This window comes from Phalacrocorax aristotelis, chromosome 17 (assembly GCF_949628215.1).
Source record: "Phalacrocorax aristotelis chromosome 17, bGulAri2.1, whole genome shotgun sequence".
Taxonomy (NCBI): domain Eukaryota; kingdom Metazoa; phylum Chordata; class Aves; order Suliformes; family Phalacrocoracidae; genus Phalacrocorax; species Phalacrocorax aristotelis.
Genome location: NC_134292.1, coordinates 10503932 through 10526326, shown reverse-complemented (window position 1 = coordinate 10526326; position 22395 = coordinate 10503932). Strand labels below are relative to the sequence as shown.

The window sequence follows — 22395 nt, the reverse complement described above, 5'->3', positions numbered from 1 at the left end:
TGAGGAGAAAGCGCAGGATAAAAGCAGACTCTTGATCTAGTGGGGAGAGGCAGGCTTTGCCGCGGCTGGAAACTGCAGTCAGACAAATCCTCGTCAGGAGGAGGGGGTGCGGCTGACTAACGAGGGAGGCAGCGTGTGGGGAAGCCAAGGGAAAGAAGAACTGAGGGAGGGAGGTGTGGTGATCTCAGCATCCACAAATGCCTGCCTGGAGGTCGGACGGTGCCAGGGGTTGCCAGGGGTGGGATGCCACCACCTCCGTGTGCCAGGGAAGGGACTGGAAGACAGGATCAGCCCCTCTGGGCTCCGGCACAGCCAGTTATCCTCTGACAGGGAGAGTGTGACACGGTCTTGCCTGGCACTGCTCAAGCGTGGCACCACGAGGGAGCTGAAATCCAACACGGACCCTGGCGTGAGAGTCCACCTTTCCCAAAGGCACCACCCAGCTCCCAAATGCATCCGGGCGTCCGGGCTCCTACCTTAGGTTTAGGACAAGGCCAGACTGTGCTCTGCCGAAAGGCAGAGGAAGGACAAGCGAGCTTAGCCTGGGGGTCGACACTGCTCCCACAACAGCCAACGTCAGAGTGTAAATAAGACCCATCCCTGTTTTACAATACATGTTATGCCCTGAAATACTTTCTGGAGTTAAATGATAGCACAGCAAGAAAAAAATAACCGGTGGGGAAGGAAGGAAAGTATTTTGCCTTTTATTCTGTAAACTACAGGTTGTAAAGTGGTTCGTTGTGGAGGGTCTTCTTGTACCTGGTCAGCGGGAGAGGCAGCAGAGACCAGAAGTCCCGTGGAGCAGAGGGATGATCTGTGCTGGAGCTGGGATCAGTCCCCAGGCAGGGCCTCTCCTTTCTCAGGTAGGATCCCACCAAGAGCCATCACTGGGACAGCCTGTCCCTGTGCCCAGTGACCAGGCCTCTGCCCTGGCATCGCCCCTGCTCTGCGCGGGGACTGGGGAGGCACCAGCACCCTCCAGGCACAGCTCCACGGCTGGTCCATCGCTGGTGGCAGCACCGAGGCGGAGGGTAGGTGGGACTGGGCCAACCTCACCGCTCGAGCTGCAGCGCCTGGGTGGGGACGTTCTCTTCTTCTGGCTCTTTCTCTTTCATTTTTCAATTTTCTTTCCTCACCGTCCCCACCCCCCCGTAACTGTTTTAAATAATTCCTCCTCCACGCCTGTGTTATCACCTAGCATGTCAATACGCTGCTGTGCCACCCACCCCTCTCCTCGCAGAGCTGCACGTTAACATTTTGCACCCGATAATGTGAGGCAATTAGTGAATGAAGAATAACTTTCCTACTTAAAAGCATGACGGGTCGGGAAGAATCACACGGATGGATCGCACGGGGAGTATTAATTGCTTTTCTCTCAAATGACTCCTAGTGTAGGAGAGCCCATATGGAGAGAGAGGAGGAGGAGATGCTGCGGGAGAAACAAAGTCTCCGGTCCTAGTGAGGAACGTAAGCCCCAGCGCACCTGAGTGGGCACTTTCCTTCGGAGCCGGAGGCTGCGGCAGCCAACGGGCACCGTGTGCTGATGCATCACACGAGGGCCGGAGGTCCCAGGAGCAGCGGCTGGGGAGTGCGGGGGTGGGGTGGGAGGGGGCAGCTGGGGGGCTGGGGGCTGCCCGGAGCTGTCGGAGAGAGACCACTGCTCTAGAAGCAGCGAGCTCCCGGCCCGGATGGTGTCGCCTTCCCCTGGGGTCTGACTGAAGCGGGCTTTGGCGTTCTGGGTGGCTGCAGTGGCAGAGGAGCACCGCGCAAGGCACGGGGCTGCCTGGCCTCTGCTTCTGTGGGAGCATTTCCTTCGGAATAAATGGCTCTTGTTGGGGATCTCTGCTCGCCCACACAGCCCTGGGATCCCATGGGTCGGCACCACAGTGAACTCCCCAGCACCCGTGCAACACCGTGGTCTCTGGAAAAGAAATTGAAAAAAAAGAAGTGAAAAAGGAAAGGAATGTGCTGGAGCTGGGGCAGAACTGCTCCCCCCTGGGGCTCTGCTCCCCCCAGGGCAGCACAGCCACCCTGCCGCGGGGTCAGCTCGCTCCCCTCCGAGGCCCTGGGCCAGCGTGGGTCGCGGGTTCACAGTGGGAGCGTGCGAGGTGGCCGCGCTGTTTGCAGGGGCTCACATCCAGCCCCCCGAGGGGGGGGCACAGCTTTGGGGCGCTTTGGGCATGGCCGCATCATTACAGGTGGCACCTCCTGACTCCCGGCACTCCGGGCCTGAACTTCAACAGGGAGAGAAGGCACCTTGGACCCAATCCCGTTAACCCTTTCCCGGAGGCGGCTGGCTCGTTTTCAGGCTGCCCCTGCTGTCCCCGGCGTGGGGGGGCCGTGTCCGCAGCGAGGCTGTGTTATTGCAGCAGGGCCCCCCCTGGAAGATCAATGCTCCCCAGCCCGGCCGCGCAGCACGGCACAGGAATTCCCCAGCAGGCCGGGGCTCGGCCGGCCTGTTTGCTTTCGGCACAAGCCCAGGGCGCAGCAGCGCTCAACACAAATATTTATGGGGCTGGTAGGAATGAAAGTTTTGAGAAAAAAAATTTGAAAAATTTAAAAATAAAAAATCTCTCCCCCCCCCACCCCCGCATCCCGGGTGGGGCGGAGGCCGGGCGGCGAGGGGCTGCGCCCGGGCACGCGGCGCGGTGCCGGGGGTGGGCTCGGTGGCCGGTGCCCGCAGCCCGCGGGGGGCGCGGGGCCGGTGCGGGGGGCGGCGGCAGGTGCGGGGTCGGCCGGCAGGGGGCGCCGTGGTGCAGCGGCGGGGCCGTGCGGGGGCCGTGCGGGGCGGGGGGGGAGGGGGGATGTGAGCAGCGAGGTGGCGGCTCCCGCCCCGCCGCTCCGCGCCATGGGCTCCCTCGGCGGGCAGGGGGAGGAGGCGAGCGGGGCCGCCGCGGGGCCGCTCCGCCGGTGCGCGTAGGGCTGGACGCCCCCCCCCCCCGCCCCGCCATCCCCGCCACGGGTGCATCACCCCGCCCCGCCGTGCCCCGCAACTTTCCGGTACCTGTTGCTTCCCGCACCCCGCCGGGCTCCCCCTCATCCCCCTGCTAATCCGCCCCCCCGCTAATCCACTCCCCCATCCCGCATCGTTCCCGGTATGCGGAGCGCCCGGCCGGCCCGCGGGCTGCTGCGGCGGCGGCGGGGCGCGCCGTGATGGGCGGCCGGGAGCGGGACGGCGGCGGCGGCGGCGGCGGTGGCGGTGGCTCTGCCCGCGGCCGGCAGCCCCCGGCCGGCGCCTCCGGCAGCGCGGGGGGCCCATGCTCTGCTCCGCCTGGCCCCTCCGGGCACCCGCGCCGCTTCGCTGATGCCTTTCTCGGGCGAGGAGCGGAGCCTGCAGGGGATCTACAAGCCGGCGGGGCCGGCGGAGGGCAGGGGGGCCGCCGGGGCCGCCGTCTGCACCGAGTGCTACACCAACCGCTCCTTCGTCTACGACGATGGCAGCGCCCACAGGTACCCGCCGGGGGTCGGTCTGTGGGTGTCGGGGTGGGGTTGGGGGGGGCTCCGTTATCGTGGGGAGCCGCGGGGCTGGGGGACCGCGGACACCCACCCCCTACCCCCGTGCGCAGCCGAGGGGATCCCCTTCCCTCCCTCCCTCCACCGGGACCGCGCAGGACCCTCGCCCCGTATTCCCACCCCCTTCCCATGCCTGGAAGAAAGTTTCTGCAACACTCCCAGGCCTGGCTGGGGTCCCCTGTGAGCACCCCTCGCAGCGGTACCCCCTTGGGAATGAGGTAGTTAGAGGCTGCCTGGGTAGAGGGGCTTCTCGGAGACCCCCAAGTTGTTCCCAGCCATATCCTTCAGGGGAAAAAGGGTCGGTGCTGCCCGTCTGTCGTGCCCAGCACGGGCTGAGGCTGAGCTCCGCGGTGTGCGGGTCAGGCACTGTTTTAGAGGAGCTGGTTTGGCTGAGCCCTGCAGGCACCCCAAAGCCAGAGGACTGTAAAACGCATGTAGGTGAAAAGGCTACGTTTTCCCTCGGTGCGTCGTGGCCCACGCTCTGGCTTTGGGTTGTTTTTATGCCAAAGTTATGATGTCCAGCACGAGGGAGGGGCTGCGGTGTAGGAGTGAAGAGCTGCTCAGAAGCGATCACAGGGACGCGATGCCGCTGTCCTCTTGTGCCCAGACAGCAGCAGACGTGTCTCACAAGGGGACGTGTGCTCGCTGCTCAAGTACCCCAGCTTTTCCTAATAACTCCTTTATACTGTCATTGATGCAATTATATTTATTAGCGTAGCTCTTCTGACTGTCACACTCATCAAATGTCAGCTTAAATGAGCAAATGAAGTGTTGTGTACCAATTAATTCTTGGCAGATAAGGACCTTGGCTGGGTTTGTGCCCTGGGCTGGTCAGCTGGGTTTTTTTATGATGGCATCTGCTCGCTGTGAGTTAGGAAGCCCATCTTTTATCCCTAAAAGCCTGATGGAAAAAGAAGGAACAGTCCGTTCGGTGAACTCTTTAACTTTCAGTATGTTGCCACTGACTGGGTAATTGGTAAAAATCCTTCAATATTTGTTCTTGGAATTAAGTCCCTCATCATTTCACCTTGCTGCCCTCTCTGTCAGAGGCACAATGTCCGATGCGGCCAAGGCATCGGGGTGCCTCGGGACCCAGGACCACCTCACTCCTGAGAACACCATTCGGTTGCCTTGGGCATGCCAGGGGGGCTGCGGCACCGCAGGGCCTTCACCAAACCCAGTTTCCTCATTTTGCAGCTGTACTTGGTGTGTTTGCAGAAATGACGTCCTTGAGGAGGTTATTGAATGCATCAGGGGCGGGGGGGGAAGATCACGCTAGAGGCAGCAGCTGGTGGAGGGTTTGGGCTCCAGCATTACGGGAAAATGATGAGTTGCTCAGCTCAGACAGCAGTTATTGCCCCTTATTCCTTACACTGCAGTACTGCTCGCGGTCATTTATCCTCATCTAATGCACAACAACAAAATCCTTGTCCAAAGGTCCTTCCTTCTGTCTCTTTCAATCTGAGTAGAAGAGCTTTGGTTTTTAATTATTATTATTATACAGCTCAATGTGTTTCTAACCCCCTCTGGCTCCAAGAGGTTGAAATGCCGCTGCTTTCCGTGGCTTGTCTTGCCTGCCTCTGTGCTCAGCCCCTTTGCTGCCCTTCCAGAGATATTGAACAAGCTGGTTGGAGCCCTCAGGACTCGGCAGCTTTGTCTGTAGCCGCCTGTTTCCCCAGCTCCACCTCAGAGCAGCCTGGATCTCCAATGTACTTTTTCAGTGCTGTTCAGCTGAAGAGGCAGAAAATGATTGTTGTAAACAGGCTGAAGAGAAACTTGCAGGAGCAGGCAGAACAACGAGCACCATCTCCTCCATTAGGTGATCCCAGGGGCCCGCTGGCTAATCTGTTTGGTTGCCTCTTCTGCAGCTTGGACTGGGGGTGCGCGTCCCTTTCAGTGGACGATCATCCACATTTACCGACCTGCTGTCGCTCAGCCTCTGCCTGGTTTCTTCATCACCTCATCAACATGGGTTTTACCTCTGAAAGAGCCGTGAAGGCAGCACCCTGCCCGTGTCCGACGTGGGGTTTGTGTCCGATGGGTGTTCGGTCCCCGGGGGAGCCCAGGGCTCAGGAGTCCTGTGCAGGCTCCCTGGCTCGTCTCCGCTCCGTGCTTCCAGGGGCGTACTTGTAGCTGTAGGTGTGATGGCAGACAAGCAGACCTGTCATCAGAGGTGTGTGCAAAAGATGTGAGAGCCAGAACATATCTGAGCAGCAAAGGTGTATAACACGTTCCATCTACCTTCTGCTAAATGTTCAAGGGGACTTCAGCTGGGCTGGCCTCGTTAAAATAAATGCAAGCCTCAGTCATCCCCTTGCTTAGCAAACCTAGAGATGGCTAGAAGCTGTTGAAGAGAAAGTTCATCTTCTCAGTTGCGTGTGTGTAAACGTCTGCGCGCTTTCTCTGGGTCCTCTTTATAACGGGACAACGGTCCTGAAAGTTCCTTCCAGTCAGAAAGCAAGGGGTTAACTATAAAAGTACTTGTAAGTATGTTTGGGGAGCAAATACCCGTTTCTGGCACAAAGAGCCTAAATTTTACTTCCCTGCCTCATGGGAAATCTGGGTAAATGTTTGTACAAGGAGCCAGTCCATCATTTAGGGGAATACAGGATTTCCTCCAGCCAGCACTGTGCTTCCTGTGCCTTGCCCATGTAAGGACACTCTGGTAAGAAGCAGTGATGGATGAGCGGCCATATGGAAGGACTCATGCAAAAATATCCCACACAAGGGAGGGGGCCTGGGGGAGAAGCAGGGATGTGCAAGAGGACGCTTGGCTTTTCCATCTGCAACGTCCCACTACTATGGCTTGTTTAAGAAGAAAAATGTGAAAGAAGGCAGCATGCACGATGATGCCTGGAGAAACTGTTTAGGAAGATCGTGTCTTGCATTAGACGTATGTGGCTTTTCTCATATCTGTTCTTAATGTTTCTTACAGATCTGTCTGTCTGCTAGACTGCACTGCTCTGCTTAGGTGCAGGGCTGCTCTTTCTGTTTGGAGTAAACAGTAGATGTCCTGTGCCAAGCGGGGCGGGTTCAGGTACCTTGCCATGTGCGCTGGTTTTGGCTGGGGTAGAGTTAATTTCCTTCTCCACAGCAGCCGGTTTGGGGCTGTGGTTTGGATCTGTGCTGGGAACAGCGCTGATAACCCAGGGGTGGTTTCGCTCCTGCTGAGCAGGGCTTGCACAGAGCCAAGGCCTTTCCTGCCCCTCAGCCCACCCCAGCAGCGAGGGGCTGGGGGGCACAAGGGGCTGGGGGGGACACGGCCGGGACAGTGACCCCAGCTGACCCCAGGGATGTCCCACACCACACGGCGTCATGCTCAGCACACAGAGCTGGGCAGGGAGGAGGAAGGGGGGACGCTCGGGGCGATGGCGTTTGCCTTCCCCAGGCACCGTTAGGCGTGATGGAGCCCTGCTTCCCTGGAGATGGCTGAGCACCCCCTGCCGCGGGGAGGGGTGAAGGAATCCCTTGCTTTGCTTTGCCTGGGTGCGCGGCTTTTGCTTTACCTGTTAAACTGTCTTGATCTCAACCCACGAGTTTTCTCACTTTTGCCCTTCTGAATGTCTCCCCGTCCCACTGTGAGGGGAGCGAGTGAGCGGCTGCGTGGGGCTGAGCTGCCGGCTGGGCTTAAACCACGACACCATGGATTTGGGAGCGGGACATGGAGGGAAAGTGGGTCCCAGCTGGAGCGGCTGCTCCAGTGCAGGCACTTGAGAAGTTGAGGTTGGGGGTTGGAGATCAGTGACCAGAAAGACCTGTGAGCACCACTGGCGTGTCAGCTCTGGACATACTTATGGAGGGACAGCTAGAGAGGGCTTGGCTTGATAGGGGCTGTGCTGTGGTGGGGTCTGTCCTCAGTCCCACCCGACTGGGCAGCCAGGACAGATTGTACTTTCTGGCCCTAGAAATCACAGCAAGATTTGGAGCAGTGGCAGCGAGGTAGAAAATACCTATAGGCACCTTCTGCTGCTCTGGTCAAAGCCTCTGAGTCCAAAGCCAGCTGTTCCCCTGCTGTCCTCGCTGAACCCGAGGCGATTGGTGAGTTCTCAGGGCTGCGTCTCTATGGGAGAGCTTGGGAAAGGTGATCTGAATCCATCAGGGATATGAATGCAAAAAACAAAAAAACCCAAAGCAAACCAAAAAACCCCCACAACCTTTATTAAACTGGATTCTTGCTCAGTGTGAATGCTCTCATCCAGACCTGGGTCGACTCTCCCATGGCTTCTCCTGCTACATTTCAGATGTATCAGGTGGAGTGTCCCAGTTTAGCACAAGGATGGTCCCAGCAGCTGAGGGCCTGTTGTTGTCTCTTAAGTTTTCCATTTTCTGGAAATGAATGGGAAGATGCTTCTTTGGCAGAGCTTGCACTGAACCGTGCTCTGTAGCTAATTAATATCCAGTTCCTCCAGGCAAGATTACTAGCTTAGACATTTATCAGCTTCCAAAAAATCAGCCTTGTGGATTGCAACAACTGTTGCTCTCGCTGCCCATTGGGATCTTGGCCTCGTTGTTCCTGGAGAAATTGCAATAGGGAGCCATAAAACTACAGGGCCAAACACCCTGTATTTTCAGAGTGTTTGTGTAGCAGAGATAAGAAGGAATTCTGCTCTTGTTTTCCTCAGCTGATTAGGAAAGGGAAGCATGTGGCTCTGGCAGGAGTCTGAAATTCAGGGCTCGACAGGGCTGTCAGCAGGTGGTGCTGCGAAAACTGCTGCAGAAGGGCACCCGCCAGCACACCTGGGTCAGTGGGAAGAGATTTCGGGAACCCCGTGCTATTCCATTTAACGAAGGACCCCCCCCAACATGCTGAATGTCCTTCTTAGAAACTGCCGTTGGGCTCCGGCATGGCTGCATGTCGCCCTTTGCTGGAGAACAGCAAACTAGGTCATTGCTTGTGCTCAAGGCTCTTTCTGCTCTGCAAAAATATTTACAGCATCTATTTGAATCCTCCCAATTCTCCCACATCTTCCTGACCTCCACGCCTGGTTCCCAAGTGCTGCATGCAGTTTGTTTTGGAGCCTGTTAGTGTTTCTTTTGCATCTGTGCCAAACTGTGCCGGAGCGTGGAACATCTCATTCATCCTTCTTATGAATAAAAACAGGCACGGAGCCATACTGGGCCCGAGCACAGGTGCCTCTGGCCTGGTGTCCTTCGGCAGCAGCCGGTGACGGGGCAGAGGGCAGGTACAGAGCAACCCTTCCTGGGGCGGTACCGCCGCAGCCCGGCAGATCGTGATCCTGAGCTGGAGGCTGTACCCAGCGGTTGTGCTTAGAAGACATGGATGGATGCCTTCCCTGGGATTTGCCTGGTCCCTCTTGGACCCGCTAGTACTTTCTGCCTCCGCAAGATGATGTGACTTCTCTGATGCAGCTGCTGTGTGTGAAAACATGCTGCTTTTCCTTTGAGCCTGCTGCCCTGTGATTTCCCTGGGTTCCTACAGCTCTTGTGATGTGCTTGCTCCCTGGTCGTCCGCTCTGATTTCACCTGCCTTTCATCATGTCTTTTACCAGGCTAAAGGACTCCTCCTGATCTATTTAGTCTCCCCTTGAATAAAATTATTTTACAACCCCATAGTTATCTCTGTTGCCCTTCTCTGTGCCGTGCCGTCTCCGAGGAGGGGAACCAGAACTCTGTGGCTCTGTGGTGGGTTTAGCTGTAGTATAACAGCCTCTCCTAACGTTCTGGGTTTTGACCACCACTGACAGTCCACTCTTGGCTTTGTTGTATTATCTACAGTGACTTTGGTTCTTTTCTGAGTGCTAATTTCCAGACCTTCTAGCTCCTGTGCAGGAAGGTGATTGGCCCCCTCCCAACACCCCTGAGCCAGGCCCTTTTGGATTAGTTGGAATTTATTGATGCTAATTTTTGTCTGACATTTTATCATCGATCACTCAGTGCTGCACGATCCTCCTGCAGCTCTTTACAGTCAGGTTTAGGTTTGACCGTACTGGATCATTTGAAGTCATCACCATCACCTCTGAATTCACAGGATAGCAGAGGGCCTTGTGGGACTCCACAGAAAATGTTTGCTTCAGTGTTTCTTTTCTGTTTGTCTCCTGTCTTCTAATCCAGAGACATCCCCCCCCCTCGTCCCATCACATCCTGGTCTGGCGGGTGGGTTGATGAGCCTGCCTTTGGGGTTTATTTCTGTAAGTCTTTGTATCCTTGAACAGTGTGAAAAGACTCTTCCTCCTCCCACATCTCTCTATTATTTTCTGCTTTCAATAGAAGGGAGCGTTCTGCAGGGGTCTGGAGTGTGGAGAATTTTCTTCTCCATGCTTCATCCTTAGCTGCTTATAGCAGTTTGGGGCTGTGCAGGTGGGAGAATTTTCCCAGCTGATCATTAGCAAGAATTAGCACTTTCCTGACCTTGCAGCCTTTCTTTCTTTTTTTTTTTTTTTTTTTTGATGTAAGCCTTGAAAATGCTGGGCACTGGCAAATTTGCCAGAGGGTGTAACAGCTCGGGGTGAGGAGGGAGTGAAGCACTGCCAGGATTGTGTGTTGTGGGATACCAGATACACTCCTGTGAGTAATGATTCTAGAAAGTAACGAGCTCTGCTGTGAGAGCACCTTCTTGCTCATCCTGATGAGAGCTGGGAACAGATAGCATTGTCCTGCTTGCAACCGGTCATCTACCAAGACCCAAGATGAGGGTTTTGGCTGATTCCCAAGGTGCAGTGGGTGACACGGGTCCAAGGTGAGCTCCATGTGGAAGTCCCAGGAAAAAATGGATTGGGCAACAGCAAGAGGGCAAAGAGGGGAAGGAGGGCTGCCGCTGCCTGCAGAAGGGTGCACTGGCAGGATTGAGGCTGTGATGGAGCATTAGGATTTTGGGGGGGCAAGGAGGGCCTTTGTGGGAGAATTATAACTGGCCAAGACCCACTTAGCTTTCCAGCCTTCTGCACGATGCTGGCTGCAGGAGCAGGGACCCACAGGGGCGTAGCTGCACTGGGGTAAGCAATACTTAACGGCTGTGAATAGAGGAGTGGCTGAGGTACTTGCTGTAGTGTCAATAGGAATTATATTTCCCTTTTTAAGCAGGTAATAGTAGGGGGTTGGCTATTGGCTCCAGGAACAGAGCCGGAGGCTGTGACAAGTGAATTGTTCTCTTTTTAGTTTAATAATCTGTTTAGGTTTAAGATTTTTTGTGGTTGGTTGGCATGAATCATGAACCTGATGTTATCTCTGTGTGCACCAGCACCCTGTCATTAAAGGCTGGGTGATTTCCCAGGGGACTCTGGTGTGCACAGCCTCTGAAATCCCCAGAGGGACTGATGGGGCCTCGAGCGAAGGAGCGTTAGTGAGGGATTGTTTCTCACTTCCAGCAGCATGAGTCCTTGTTGCTTGATTTCTTGAGCATTGGGGATGATTCTGCTTTTAAATGAACTTGCATGTGCTCCCAGGCTGCCTTGCAAACACAACACTGTGATAAGGAAAGGAAAAAAGGGTCATGTCCTTGCTGTGAAGGGCCGGGTAGTCTGGGAAACCTGCTCCTCAGCATATAGCTCATACAGGGAAGACGTGGTTTAATGTAATCCACAAATAGCCCTGGAGATCACTGGGTCAGGAACATCCCAGCAGGGTTAGTGACTTTGGCTCAGGAGGCGGAGTGTGGTGTGTATTTGCCCCTCCTTCCGAGGTTGTTCATGGCCGAGATGGTGGCAGGAGTGCTGTGGGTGCTCCTGAGCCTGTTCCCGGTGGGAGGGGTTGGGCTGGATGTGTGTCTGCAGGCAGAGCTTGGCTGGACTGTCCTCCTCGTCCTGTCCTTGGATGCAGATCGCTGGTAGAAGTGGTTTGCTTCCAGTGGGGAGCTGAACCTTCACCTCTGGAGGAAGGCCAGTGAGTGAGGGAGGTCCTGCCAGTCCTCCTGTGGCAGGAGCCCTGCTGGCTGCAGGAGCGAGACCCTTGGAGACCTCAGCCCAAAGGCGTTGGGCTGGGGAGCAGGGCTGCGGCCTTAGGAAAGCCCACGCTTTCTCCAGCTTTTTCTTTTGGTACTACTTAATATTGCCAAGCAAAGGAGATAAGTGCCTTATCCTTCCAGGAGGCTTTTCCAGAGAGGCTAAAGCCTGTTTGCTGCCAGAAGTCGGGGGATGTTTCTTGAATTGCAGCGTGCCTGCAATGCACTCTCACTGAAGGACTGGGGGGTTGGGGTTGCTGTGGGTGGCCCTTGGCACATGTCTCCCACCAGCCCTTCCCTGCCATCTCCAGCCTGTTCTTTGTCCCACGCGGTTGCAGCTGTCTCACAAACCTCTGCAAAAGGGAAGGATGGGGCGTGCAACGCCGAAAGCAAAATAGCAAGGGTTAGACTGGAAGCTTGGTGCGCATGTGGAAAGGGCTCCCAAGGCCGTGGGTGTCCCTTCTGTCACCTCCCCACCATAGCACATAGCTGTGCCTCTGGCAGAGGAAGAGGGAGCAGGAGCATAGGGGCTGGGGGTGGGTGGTTGTGGGGTCCCGACCCTGGGACCAGACTAATGTCAAGGGTCTGCTGAAGAGGGGAATGCCATGATGAGGCCGAGGTGAGGGGTGGAACTAGGTGAAGACTTGGTAGTCACCCCTTGCTTAGCCCACAGCCCCAGCTGTGCAGGCTCTGATAACATGCCTCTGCTACTCCCTACGCTGCTTATCATCTGCCAGAAAATTAGGCCTAAACTTATGTTAAGAGCCTAGACAGCTTCTAACAAAACACCCTGAGGGAAGTATTTAAACCAAATCAAGAAGCTGTCACTCACTCGCGGCAGCTAAACACTAATCAAAAGCACAACTCATGGTGGAGGGTTTAGTTGTGTTGGTCTTTTAAATTACAGAAGCGTGAACATTTTTGCCGAACCATGAGGCCTTCCATCCCCTTTCCCCTCATTTATCTACTCAAACAGCCCCAGTTTAGCTCCAAGAGTTGTAGCAGGGTGTGCTGTGGTGATTAAGACTCGGGATACAAAGGCATGTGGGGACTAGGGGCTTCACATCAGCTATAAAATTAGAGAATGGGAGCAACTTAGTGGAGCTCCCTCTCAGCTGGTCTGAGACCCCTGCTACCTCTGACCTTGCTGTGGACTGCTGGACCACCAAACAGGTCGTATCGCACTTCCTCTGATTTCATGTGTCTTGCTCTACTAATTTTTGTCTTATTATGTATGTGCTTACTACATGGGTTAAAGCAACTTGCTTAAGTACAGTAGAAAACTGAAAGTGTGGTATATGTTAGATGCCTGGTGTCTTGTCAGTGAAGCATGTTAATAAACAGAATCTGTGACGCTGCGGGTGAAAATCCGGGAACAGTGTACGATGGAGGTCAGGAAGGCACTGGGATCCAGTCAATGCGCTGCAGAACGAGGTGCACGTCAAGTGTGAAACCTGGCCATGCGCCGCCATCTCGCTTTGCTGGCGTGGCAGCCCCAGACCAGGCTTGAGGAGAGGGAGCTGGTCCCCTCACCTGCCAGAAACCATGTCAAGGGTGTGTAGGATGTGCTTCCCCTCCCTTCTTCCTCCCAGTGTTATTTAGGCTTTGCACTTGGCAGGGACATCAGCATGACTTGTTTATCTGTGCTTCTGTTGGAAACAGCCCAGCACTGCTGGGGACCTCCCTGCAGGATGCTCTTGCCCCGTGGAGCAGGAAGAAGGGGCTGCCTGCGACTTGTTCCTCCTGGCTCCCTCTCCCTCGGAAGGGGCACCGATGTACAGCTTCACCGGCTTCCCAGCCGTCGGGGCTGGCCGAGGATGCTGCCTGCACCACTCGTGTGCTCGATGCGCTGCCGTTGGAATCAAAGGAAAGCGAAAAGACTCCTCAGCGGGGCTTTGCGTTCCCTGAGTTTTACTCTGTTGTACAAAGTGTACGTGCGCATCAGGCCAGAAGAGAATGGGGAGGCGTGGGGCTGAATTGCTAATATGGGATTGTCTAATAAGAAAAACGGCTCTGGACCTGGAAGGTACAATTTCTACTTTTATCTTCTAGAAAATAGCATTGCCAGCGGGGGGAAGGCTTGTGGAGCTTTGCACTGACTCACGCTTCCTGTTCATTTTCAATGTGAAATACACAAAATGCTAATTTTTCTGAGAGGCCTGTGGTGCTAAATTGCCTCCGCATGTTGAAAGCGAAGCAATGGATGGATTTGTCACAGGGCTTAGCAGTTTTGGAAGTTCCGAGGAACAGCAGCCTCTGACATGGACAGTCCAACTGTCCACAGAGGTGCAAATTTGGATGCAGGAGTTTAATCTGGGAGACTGAGTGCTTCATATATTGAGTGTATATATGTGCGTGTGTGTGTTCTGCGCTGCTGTACCCACAAAGCCATGAGTGGGTATGATGGGTGGCCAAATAACTTGAGCCAAAGATGCTCAGAGTATCTAGAAATCATGACTTGGGTGTATTATGGGCTTGTTCACATCCCTTGGAGGACTTTAAGTTCTTTGAGGTGCTGGAGTGTGTCCAGGGAAGGGCAACGAAGCTGGGGCAGGGTCTGGAGCACAAGTGTGCTGGGGAGTGGCTGAGGGGGCTGGGGGGGTTTAGCCTGGAGAAGAGGAGGCTGAGGGGAGCCCTTCTCGCTCTCTGCAGCTGCCTGAGAGGGGCTGGAGTGAGGGGGGGGTTGGTCTCCTCTCCCAAGCAACTTGTGATAGGACAAGAGGAAACAGCTTCAAGCTGCATCAGGGGAGGTTTAGGCTGGAGATTAGGAAAAATTTCTTCACTGCAAGAGTGGTCAGGCCCTGGCACAGGCTGCCCAGAGAGGTGGGGGAGTCACCATGCCTGGGGGGTGTTCAAAAAAACATGTAGATGCAGCACTTCAGGGCATGGTTTAGGAGGGCTGGGGGTGTTGGGTTGGTGGTTGGACTTGATGATCTTAGTGGTCTTTTCCAACCGTAGTGATTCTGTGATTCTATGCATCAAAAAGTATTAAATCCATGACCATTGTATAAGTAAGAGGAAGCTGACAAAACAAATTGAGTGGAGGGTGGTTGCATGTGGACAGAGAATTTTTTGTGAAGTAGACAAAATGATTTTATTAAAGGAAATAGACCCGGCTCCCCAGCTCTTTCCCTGATTCCCCTTTTCTGTATCAAGCTCAGGGCGTTAGTGCCTGGGGCTTTAGTGCTGGTCTTTTTAGCTCTTTTTCATACATGACCCCAGAGTCACTTTGCAAGTTCATTTGTTCATCATTCTGGTCCCCCAGTTTGATCTGTGGGATTGCCCACAATAAAAGCTCCTTTCACACAGTTGTTCCACGCAGGTGTGGCAGGGGCAGGCTCTGCTCACGCAGCTGGCAGCATTTGTGCTTCTTGTTGGTTATCTCTAAGGTTGGAAGTCATCCTGATTGCAATGACTTATCACTTGGTCATGGAACTTGTGGTTAGAAAATGGAAGAGGTGTTTGTAATGGTGTATTTTTGGGGGAAAGAATGCTGCGACTTGGCCTGCGCGTGTGCTTCTCCTCAGCACGGCCCCTCTCAGGAGGCCATTCAACCCACACCTTGCTGTAGAGAAGGTCCTCCCGTGGCTCTGGCCACATCACCTGGGTTCCAGGACTCCTGATCTCTATGGATGACATCAATGGGTCACTGTATGACCTCTGGGGAGGGAGAGGGGATGGTGGGATAACAATCTGGGGCTCTTCCTCTGACAAGCTGAGACATAACGGACAGCGTTAGCTGGTGCTCACAGGGAGACAAGGAACACCGCGCTGCTGAGGCGGTGGCAGAGAAAGCGGCTCTGTGCCTGAAATGAGCAACCCAGCTCTTCCACAGGGACGTCCCTGCAGGGAAATCCTGCCCTGAAAGGTGCTGAGCTTGGTGTCCAGGGAAGGGCGATGCTGAGCTGGGGTGCGAGGCATGCCTGTCGTGGGACCCAGCCCGCACGTGTGTTTGCCCACGTGCGTGCGGATCTGCTGCTTTCCTTCCATGCGTGGTCTTTGCCCTCTCCTCTGGCTGGGCTGAGTTGTGCTGCCATGCCAGCTCGCCGCCCCCCCTTGCCAGGAGAGCGGTGCCAACGCCTGCAGCAGTCCGTGTTGCTGGCACGGGAGGGGGGTGCTGCCTTCCAACCCGGCTCTGGAGACCGAGCATGCGTCTCCCCACGCACTCGGGCCATTAGGAGACCCCACAGGGATGTCACTCAGAAGCAAAAAAACAAAAAGAGAGGGGGGAACAGCTGTAACCCGGTAACCGTAAGAACTGTGGGAGGAGAAGCAAATAGAAGATGATTGTATATATTTTAATAAATATAGAAAAAGAAAGGGCAGAATTTCCTGCATGGCTTTGTTCATCAGAGAGGCTCTCAGAGCCTGGCAGCGGCTGAGCTTGCCTTCACTGATGGACCAGGGACGCAGGGCCAGACTCTGCAGCCACGGCTGGTGAAACACTGGCAGGGAAGAGAGCACACGGCAGGGTCCTCGCTGTCCTGGGGCAGCCTTGCTCCAAGAGCCCTGTGTCCCACCCCGTAAGTGCAATCTAGACACCATTGCCCTATGACGGGTGTGGGCCAGCAAAGAGCAGCTGCAGGCTGTGCCCCACCAGTGCCTCTTTGCTGCCCAAATGGCTGGGTTTAGCCTAGCCACAGTGGTGGCCAGCCTGACTTTGCTTCTCTAACAACAGGTTGTGGTGCAGCCCCATGTCTCTGCCAACAGCAAAAGAGAGGTCAGACCCTACGTATGACTCTTGCTCCACCTTTCCTCTCGGTCAGGGGTTCTCCTTTCTGTCCCAGCAGAGGTGACAGGAGGCACAGCAGCAGCTGGCTGCCATGTTGCAGGATGGGCTGGGTACCAAAGCTTGAAGAAAAGTGGCTTTGCCTGGGGAGAGGATGTTGAGGTTGGACACAAGGTACTTGCTTTTCTGGCTACACATCCAGACTCCTCAAACATTGTCCTGGGGAAAGGATGGACTTGGGACAGACAGCTGCCAGCAGGAACTTATGCCTCTGGCTCCTTTTACAGCATGGAGTAGTGGGAGAGGAGAGATTTAGACTATAGGTTATACAATAATTTACCCCAAATGTAGGTTCAGCTGCTGCTTCTCTTTGCGCACGCCAGTCCCTAGAAGGAGGAGAGGAAGAGGGTTCTGGGAAGGTCTTCAATAATTTTTGGTGTCAACAGAGCAGGGGGTGTCACTGAGAGCCTTGGAGCTCTTGATGGTGCCTGGCAGGTTTGGGCAGTTACATTATGCAGGTATCAGACCGTAGGATTATGGGATCTGTTATTGACCCTGGGTGGTTTGGGATTGGTTTGTGTTGAGAAGCAGGAGGATGCTCGGTGGTTTCTGTGGTGTGTAGCAAGCAAGGAAGCAGAAGAGGAACTTGGGTTGTGTCCTTCCTCTTCTTTGACATATAGAGTCAAAAATAATACAAAAATCCTACAATACCTTGCAACAAGCTTTCACCCCATGGAGTTTCCTCTGAGGCAAAGCTGCCTTTTGGGTGCTGGGAACCCGAACAGCCTCTGACAAGCTCCATGGGGCATGTGCATTGCAGACCCCCCGTGGCCAGGCACAGCCCCAGCCGGCACAGGCAGATGTGTGGGCTGACACTGGTCTTCTGCCTGCATTTCCAGTTTCAGGGGATGGCGCTGGCAGCAGCGTAGCTTTCCTGTGTGCCCTGAGTGGAAATACAGCAAGGGAAGAACGCGATTGCGCCCAGCCCACGCATGAGAAAGCTTATTGAAGAATCCCAAGGTTGGTGCAGCTCTGAGGCTCCTGCTGGAGTGTGCTCTGAGGGGCAGCTGTGTTTGCTAAACTGGGATGGTGACTGTGTCTAGCTGCAGTTTAACGGTAGGAGAGATCATTGGGGAGATCTGGTTTGGATCACACTCAGCTTGATCCCCGCTCCCGTGTTCCCAAGAGGCTGAGCAGTAGGGTGTCCCCCTCGCGGCATGCCGATCGCTGCCGGGGAGCTGGCCAAGCTGGGGGAGAGACGGTGTCGTAGCGAGAAAGCGGAATAGTGTTGAGGTTTCCATATGCTGATTACAGCGTGCATTTTTAGTGGTACATGAAGGAAGGAAGGAAAGGGAAGACAAAAATAAAGCTGCAGTCCTGTATTTAGCTATAAACCACTTTGGGATTTTTTTTTCCCCAATAGTATTTGAAGACTATGCAATAAACAAGCTTGTTCATGAATTTTTAATTTTATACCACTACTGCTTTGAAGAAGTAGCCAGGTTGCTGTGGCGTTTCTATAGCTCAGAATCCCTGTGTCTGGGTGGAGAGGAGCGTTGCAAATTCTCTGTGCTGATGTCCAGAGATCTGTGTGCAGTGCAGGAGCGCTTTTTTCTAAGACACTGATGTGCAACTAAACTTAAAGTCACTGTGTAATTGATAAAGGGTTCTTAATCAAATAGGTGTGTGCAATATTTGTCTTACTGAACCTTCATCCAGAATAAACAAATGTGCCAAATTTTTAAAATTCTGAATGATTTCATATGTGAGAATAAGAGAGAATATATTAAAAATGCACCTGCTACTGTGGATGGGAGAAGAATCTCAGATGCAAATACATAGCAGAAATTGTCTTTCCAGAGACACTGATATAATTGGATTTTACTACAATTTCTTAACCCTCATGAAGGATAGTGGTAAATATTTGCTTTGTTTCATGAATCTGACACATGATCTGAGGCCATGACAGATGGATTAATTGGGTTTGAAAAGAATCATGTGGAGTTTAAAAAAAAAACAACCCACACCCAAACCCCAGAAGACAAGTGTTTGACATTTGAAGAGGAGGGTTGTGTATAGATATGAGCGTCCTTAGCTTTCAGTGGGTGCAGGAGGGTGGAGGACCTGCCTGCCTGGACCTCAGGCAGCCGTGGGGACTGTAAGACAGGGTGGTAGCTCTGCGTAAAGGTGCCCTTTCCACACGCAGTCGGTGTGTCTGTGGCTGTGCAGCCGTAGCACTCGGCCTTTCTTCTGTGAAAGGAAGCAACATGCTCCTCTAAACAGGCACTTAACAATCAATGGAGATTACCGTGTCTCCTTCAAATGCAATTATAATCGCCCACATTTGGAGTTAGGCACCTGGCTCCCCACTTTAAAGTACGCATTATAATAAGAGAGTGGATGATTTTTATTTAAAATTTATATTTTCTCTCCCTGAAAGTCCAGTTTTAGGATGCCGTCCTGGCCTCACAGCAATAAGTAGTCTTACTTGGACTAGAACTTTGCTGGAGGTGGCCTGATGGAAGTATGCTTTCGGCATAATTTATCAGAGTTAAGCTTTAAGAGGAAAGACTGACTTGTGGCTTTTTTTGGGATTAGGTTAATGTTAGATCCTCCTTTGCCATGTAAGCTAGAGATGGTCAGCCTACTTCTGTGCTTATATCAGTCGATCCAGGGGGAGTCCTTCAGTTGACAGGAGTTTGGCTTGATTTCTCTTAAAGACCAAGTTTTGAATCAAAGCATATCATAGAATAACCTCCTTGATGCCCAAGGCCCTGCACAGATGCATTACTCAGTGCAGAGCCTTGGCTGCAGCATGCATATGGCAGCTAAAAGGAATTGAAGAGCTCTGGGGGTATAGAATTAAGTGGCAGATAACATCAGTGAAAATCATCCAAAGCGCTGAGGGTGAGCTGCATTGTCTTCTGGGGCTGTGTTCAGCAGAAATTTCACATGCTGGTTGCTCTTCCAGAAACTCAAGGCTTTGGAACATGGTCATCTGGGAACTTATCTACAGGGGTTTGAGTTGTTAAAGGTAGAAGATGGTCTGAGGAGCCTCAGATCACATTTTGCAGCCAGCAGCAAAATCCCTAGATGTCGACTTATTGCCAGTTTAGAATTCAGCTGTTTGAAGCTCTCTTGCTTGTACAGAGCTTATAAAGCATGCACTGGAGGCAAAGCTGTGGGAAGGTGGTAGCAGTGGGTTGGACAGGCTTTGGGTGAGACCTGTGGAAGTACATCTGGCAGGAGTTGGAGGCTTTCAGCTATTTGGCTCCCTCACAGTCTGAAGTTACATGCGAGGGACAAAGAATCGGCTCACTGCAGAGGCACGTCATCTCCTCTTCCAAGCTCTCCCTGTCCTTCTCACTTTCCACAACAGGTCTATGAAACTGGAGTTACTGTTATGGCACAGATGAGTTTCACTGATGAAGCCAAAACCCAAAGAATCAGGACCTGTGGTCTTGCCTTGTGTGCCTGTTCGCTGGCTTTACAGCTTTGAATGGCTTTGTTGCCTTGTGAGGGGAAGTTTCAGCTTAATCCTTATCCATTGTAATTAGTAGCTCTAGCTGACATGGGGAGCAGAGTGGTACCCATGTTCTGGCAGGTCAATGTGGTTTGAAAAAGGAGAGCAAAGGCAAGCTCTTAACCCAATGAAAAGAGAGTTGGAGAGCCGGGTGAGTTTCACCTCTTTTCTGTGTGGCAGGGCAGACTGCATGTAGCTGGCCATACACAGCTCTTTGAGCAATCATCTTGGGTCTCTCCCAGGCATTGTGATCCCCCTGCCTTGATCAGAGACATCAGCACGCTGAGGGATGGGTGATATATCCTCCCAGCCACGACACTTGGCAGCTGGACAGATGACTGACTCATCAGTGTTCGCGGTTTCTCATTTAATACTGGGGCTGTTCAGATGATTTAAGTGCTGGCAGTCCAGAGGGGAGGTTGTGCTTCTGCCTCCAGCACGGTTGTGGAGCCATCGCCTTGTCTGCCTCCCATCCATACTTTTCTTTGCGGGAGGAGACTGGGGGTGGATCTGGCTTTGGTTGTCAGCTGTAGATCGAGCTGTATCTTGCGAGCGGTTTTATTTCCTCCTGCCGATTGGGCTATTCCATTGGCTCCTTTTGCTCTCTGTCGTTTGCCTGCTGAGGAGCAAATGTCCTGTGCACATAGCTGCCCTGCGCCGCGGGCTGCGGGGTGCTCTGGGGGACCGGGCTCTGCACCGTGCCCACCCCGCCGGCCCCTCGCCTGAGGCCGGTGGAGCCCCTCGCCACCCATGCCCCCGGGGGGAGCGCTCTGCAGGGGGGGCACCGCCGCCTGCCCCGCAATGTAATTGCAGCCGGCGGGCTGCCAGCCTCTCCCGGCGCGGCGGGGTGCGGGTCGGGGTGCGGGTTGTGCGGGGCCGGACCCGGAGGAGGTGCCGGGGCGGGGGCGGGCGGGGCAGGGCAGGGCAGGCCCCCCCCCACTTGCCATTGCCGCTGCCCTCTTCTCTCCCGCAGGCTCTCGTCGCCCGGCGGCTGCGGCGGCGGGGACGACGGCAGGAGCTGCAAGAGCGGGGTCATTCTGGACATCGCCGCCCTGAAGATGACGGAACTGGAGTCCGAGGTGCTGCCCCTGCCGCCCCGGTACCGCTTCCGCGATCTGCTGCTGGGGGACCAGTCCTTCCAGAGCGACGACAGGTTCGGGGCGTAAGGGGATGCAGGGGGGTGGGGGTGGGGGCACGGGGACACGCACCCCCCCACCGAGAGTGGGGGAGGGAGGGGAACACGCACCTAGGGGGGAACGCTCCCCGGGGAGGGATGGGGCCACATCCCTGGGACACCCCCGCGCCCGCCGCGGGGTGGGTGGGGGGAATGAGAGCTGTCCGCGGTGCTGAACCCCGCCCGGCGCGGAGCTGTCCGTGGTGCTGATCCCCGCGGGGCGCGGAGCTCTGCGGGCGGGCGGGGGTGGCATGCGGGAGTATGTCGGAGTCCGTGGGCACTGGGTTGTGCTCGCAGGGACCAGTGGTCATGGCCGGGCGAGGGGGGACTGGAATGTGTGGGGGCCACAGGAATGTGCATGGGTATGGCTCGGATAGTAGGCACTGGGAAGGTGTGGGTGTTTCAGGGCTTGGGGACAGGCTGGAGCTGCTGGGCACTGGGAGTTGTGGGTATACTGGGCCAGCAGACATTGAGATGGGTGGGCTTTCTGGGTTTGGGAGTCCCATCAGGGTTTGGCAAGGAGGAAAAGGGACCGCTGTCTGGGAGATGCGTGGAGTACAGTTGGTGTGGTGAGGAGCTGGTGAAACTCCCTTTTAAGCCATATGCAGAGTTTGGGCTGAGCGCATACATTTATTTATTAGGAGGTAAAGCTCACCCGGGCTGCTCTCAGAGGCTGTCTTTGTAGCAGGGGGTGCTGATGGGAGCGGAGTGACTCTAAAGAGCTGCTGTGGATGTGGCACAAGTCTCCCATTCTTGGGCTGTCTGGAAAAATGGCCTTTATGGACTGAGCACCAAGCCTGCTATTCCTGGCTGGCTGGCGGGGATTTATTACCAGGTTGAGTGAGCTAAAGCAAAAGGAGGAATGCCAGAAGTGGCAGGTGAATTGCATGAGCAGAGCAGTTGAATGAAGCAGAACAAGAGCAAGCCTCCCTTTAACTGTGTTCATATCATAAAAATCATGGAGCTACAGTGCTAATGGGGAGTCAGTAAGATTGTAATCTCCCCCCACAACTAATTGCATGATGTATGCAGAGAGAGAGGTGTAACTCTTGTTGAAAAGACCCCTTCAATTGCTGGTGAGTTAGCCTTTGGCTAGCTGCTGTGTATTGGTGCGCCTGCACCAAGGCTTTTTTGCATCTGTGTTAAAAGATTTTTTTTTTTTTACTGTGTACAAGTGTCACACAAAAATAAAAGTGAATTTGACTTTGAGAACGTGGGGTTTGCAAATGTTCTAAATAAGTCTTCTGAACTTTTATAGCAGTGTAAGAATTGATCTGTCTTGAAACTGAGTCTGTGATCCTCAAGATTTTAAAGCCTGGATTTCCTTAAGAGGCACTTAAACATTAATATAGTTTTATGGCATAAGGTTGATAGGAAATTCCTGCTGCAGAATATGTCTGGATTTCAGAATGGTTATGATAAGGCACATTTGGGTAAGTTTGAACTTTAGAGTTTTAACAGTTTGCATATTTAAGTATTTGCATGGACCTGATATACAGAAGATGGCAATTGCATACTAGGTTTTTTCTGTGTTTCACTGGTATACCCCTTAATCTTCA

The 22395-nt window shown here is 54.1% G+C and overlaps 1 protein-coding gene across 7 annotated transcripts in view; it reads left to right on the top strand.

The window, feature by feature from the left end:
* Positions 1-2793: 2793 nt before the first annotated feature.
* KCNT1 (potassium sodium-activated channel subfamily T member 1) overlaps positions 2794-22395 on the top strand; it is a 91957-nt gene continuing 72355 nt past the window's right edge. For 3 of the 7 annotated variants that reach the window (XM_075111832.1, XM_075111830.1, XM_075111831.1), the window contains exons 1-2: positions 2794-3450; positions 20636-20815. In XM_075111832.1, coding sequence (XP_074967933.1) covers positions 3305-3450; positions 20636-20815 — 326 coding nt within the window. In that variant the 5' untranslated portion in view covers positions 2794-3304. Of the gene's footprint in view, positions 3451-6208; positions 6407-20635; positions 20816-22395 lie in introns of those variants that run through there. The other 4 variants (XM_075111833.1, XM_075111834.1, XM_075111829.1 and 1 more) reach the window with 2 other exon arrangements.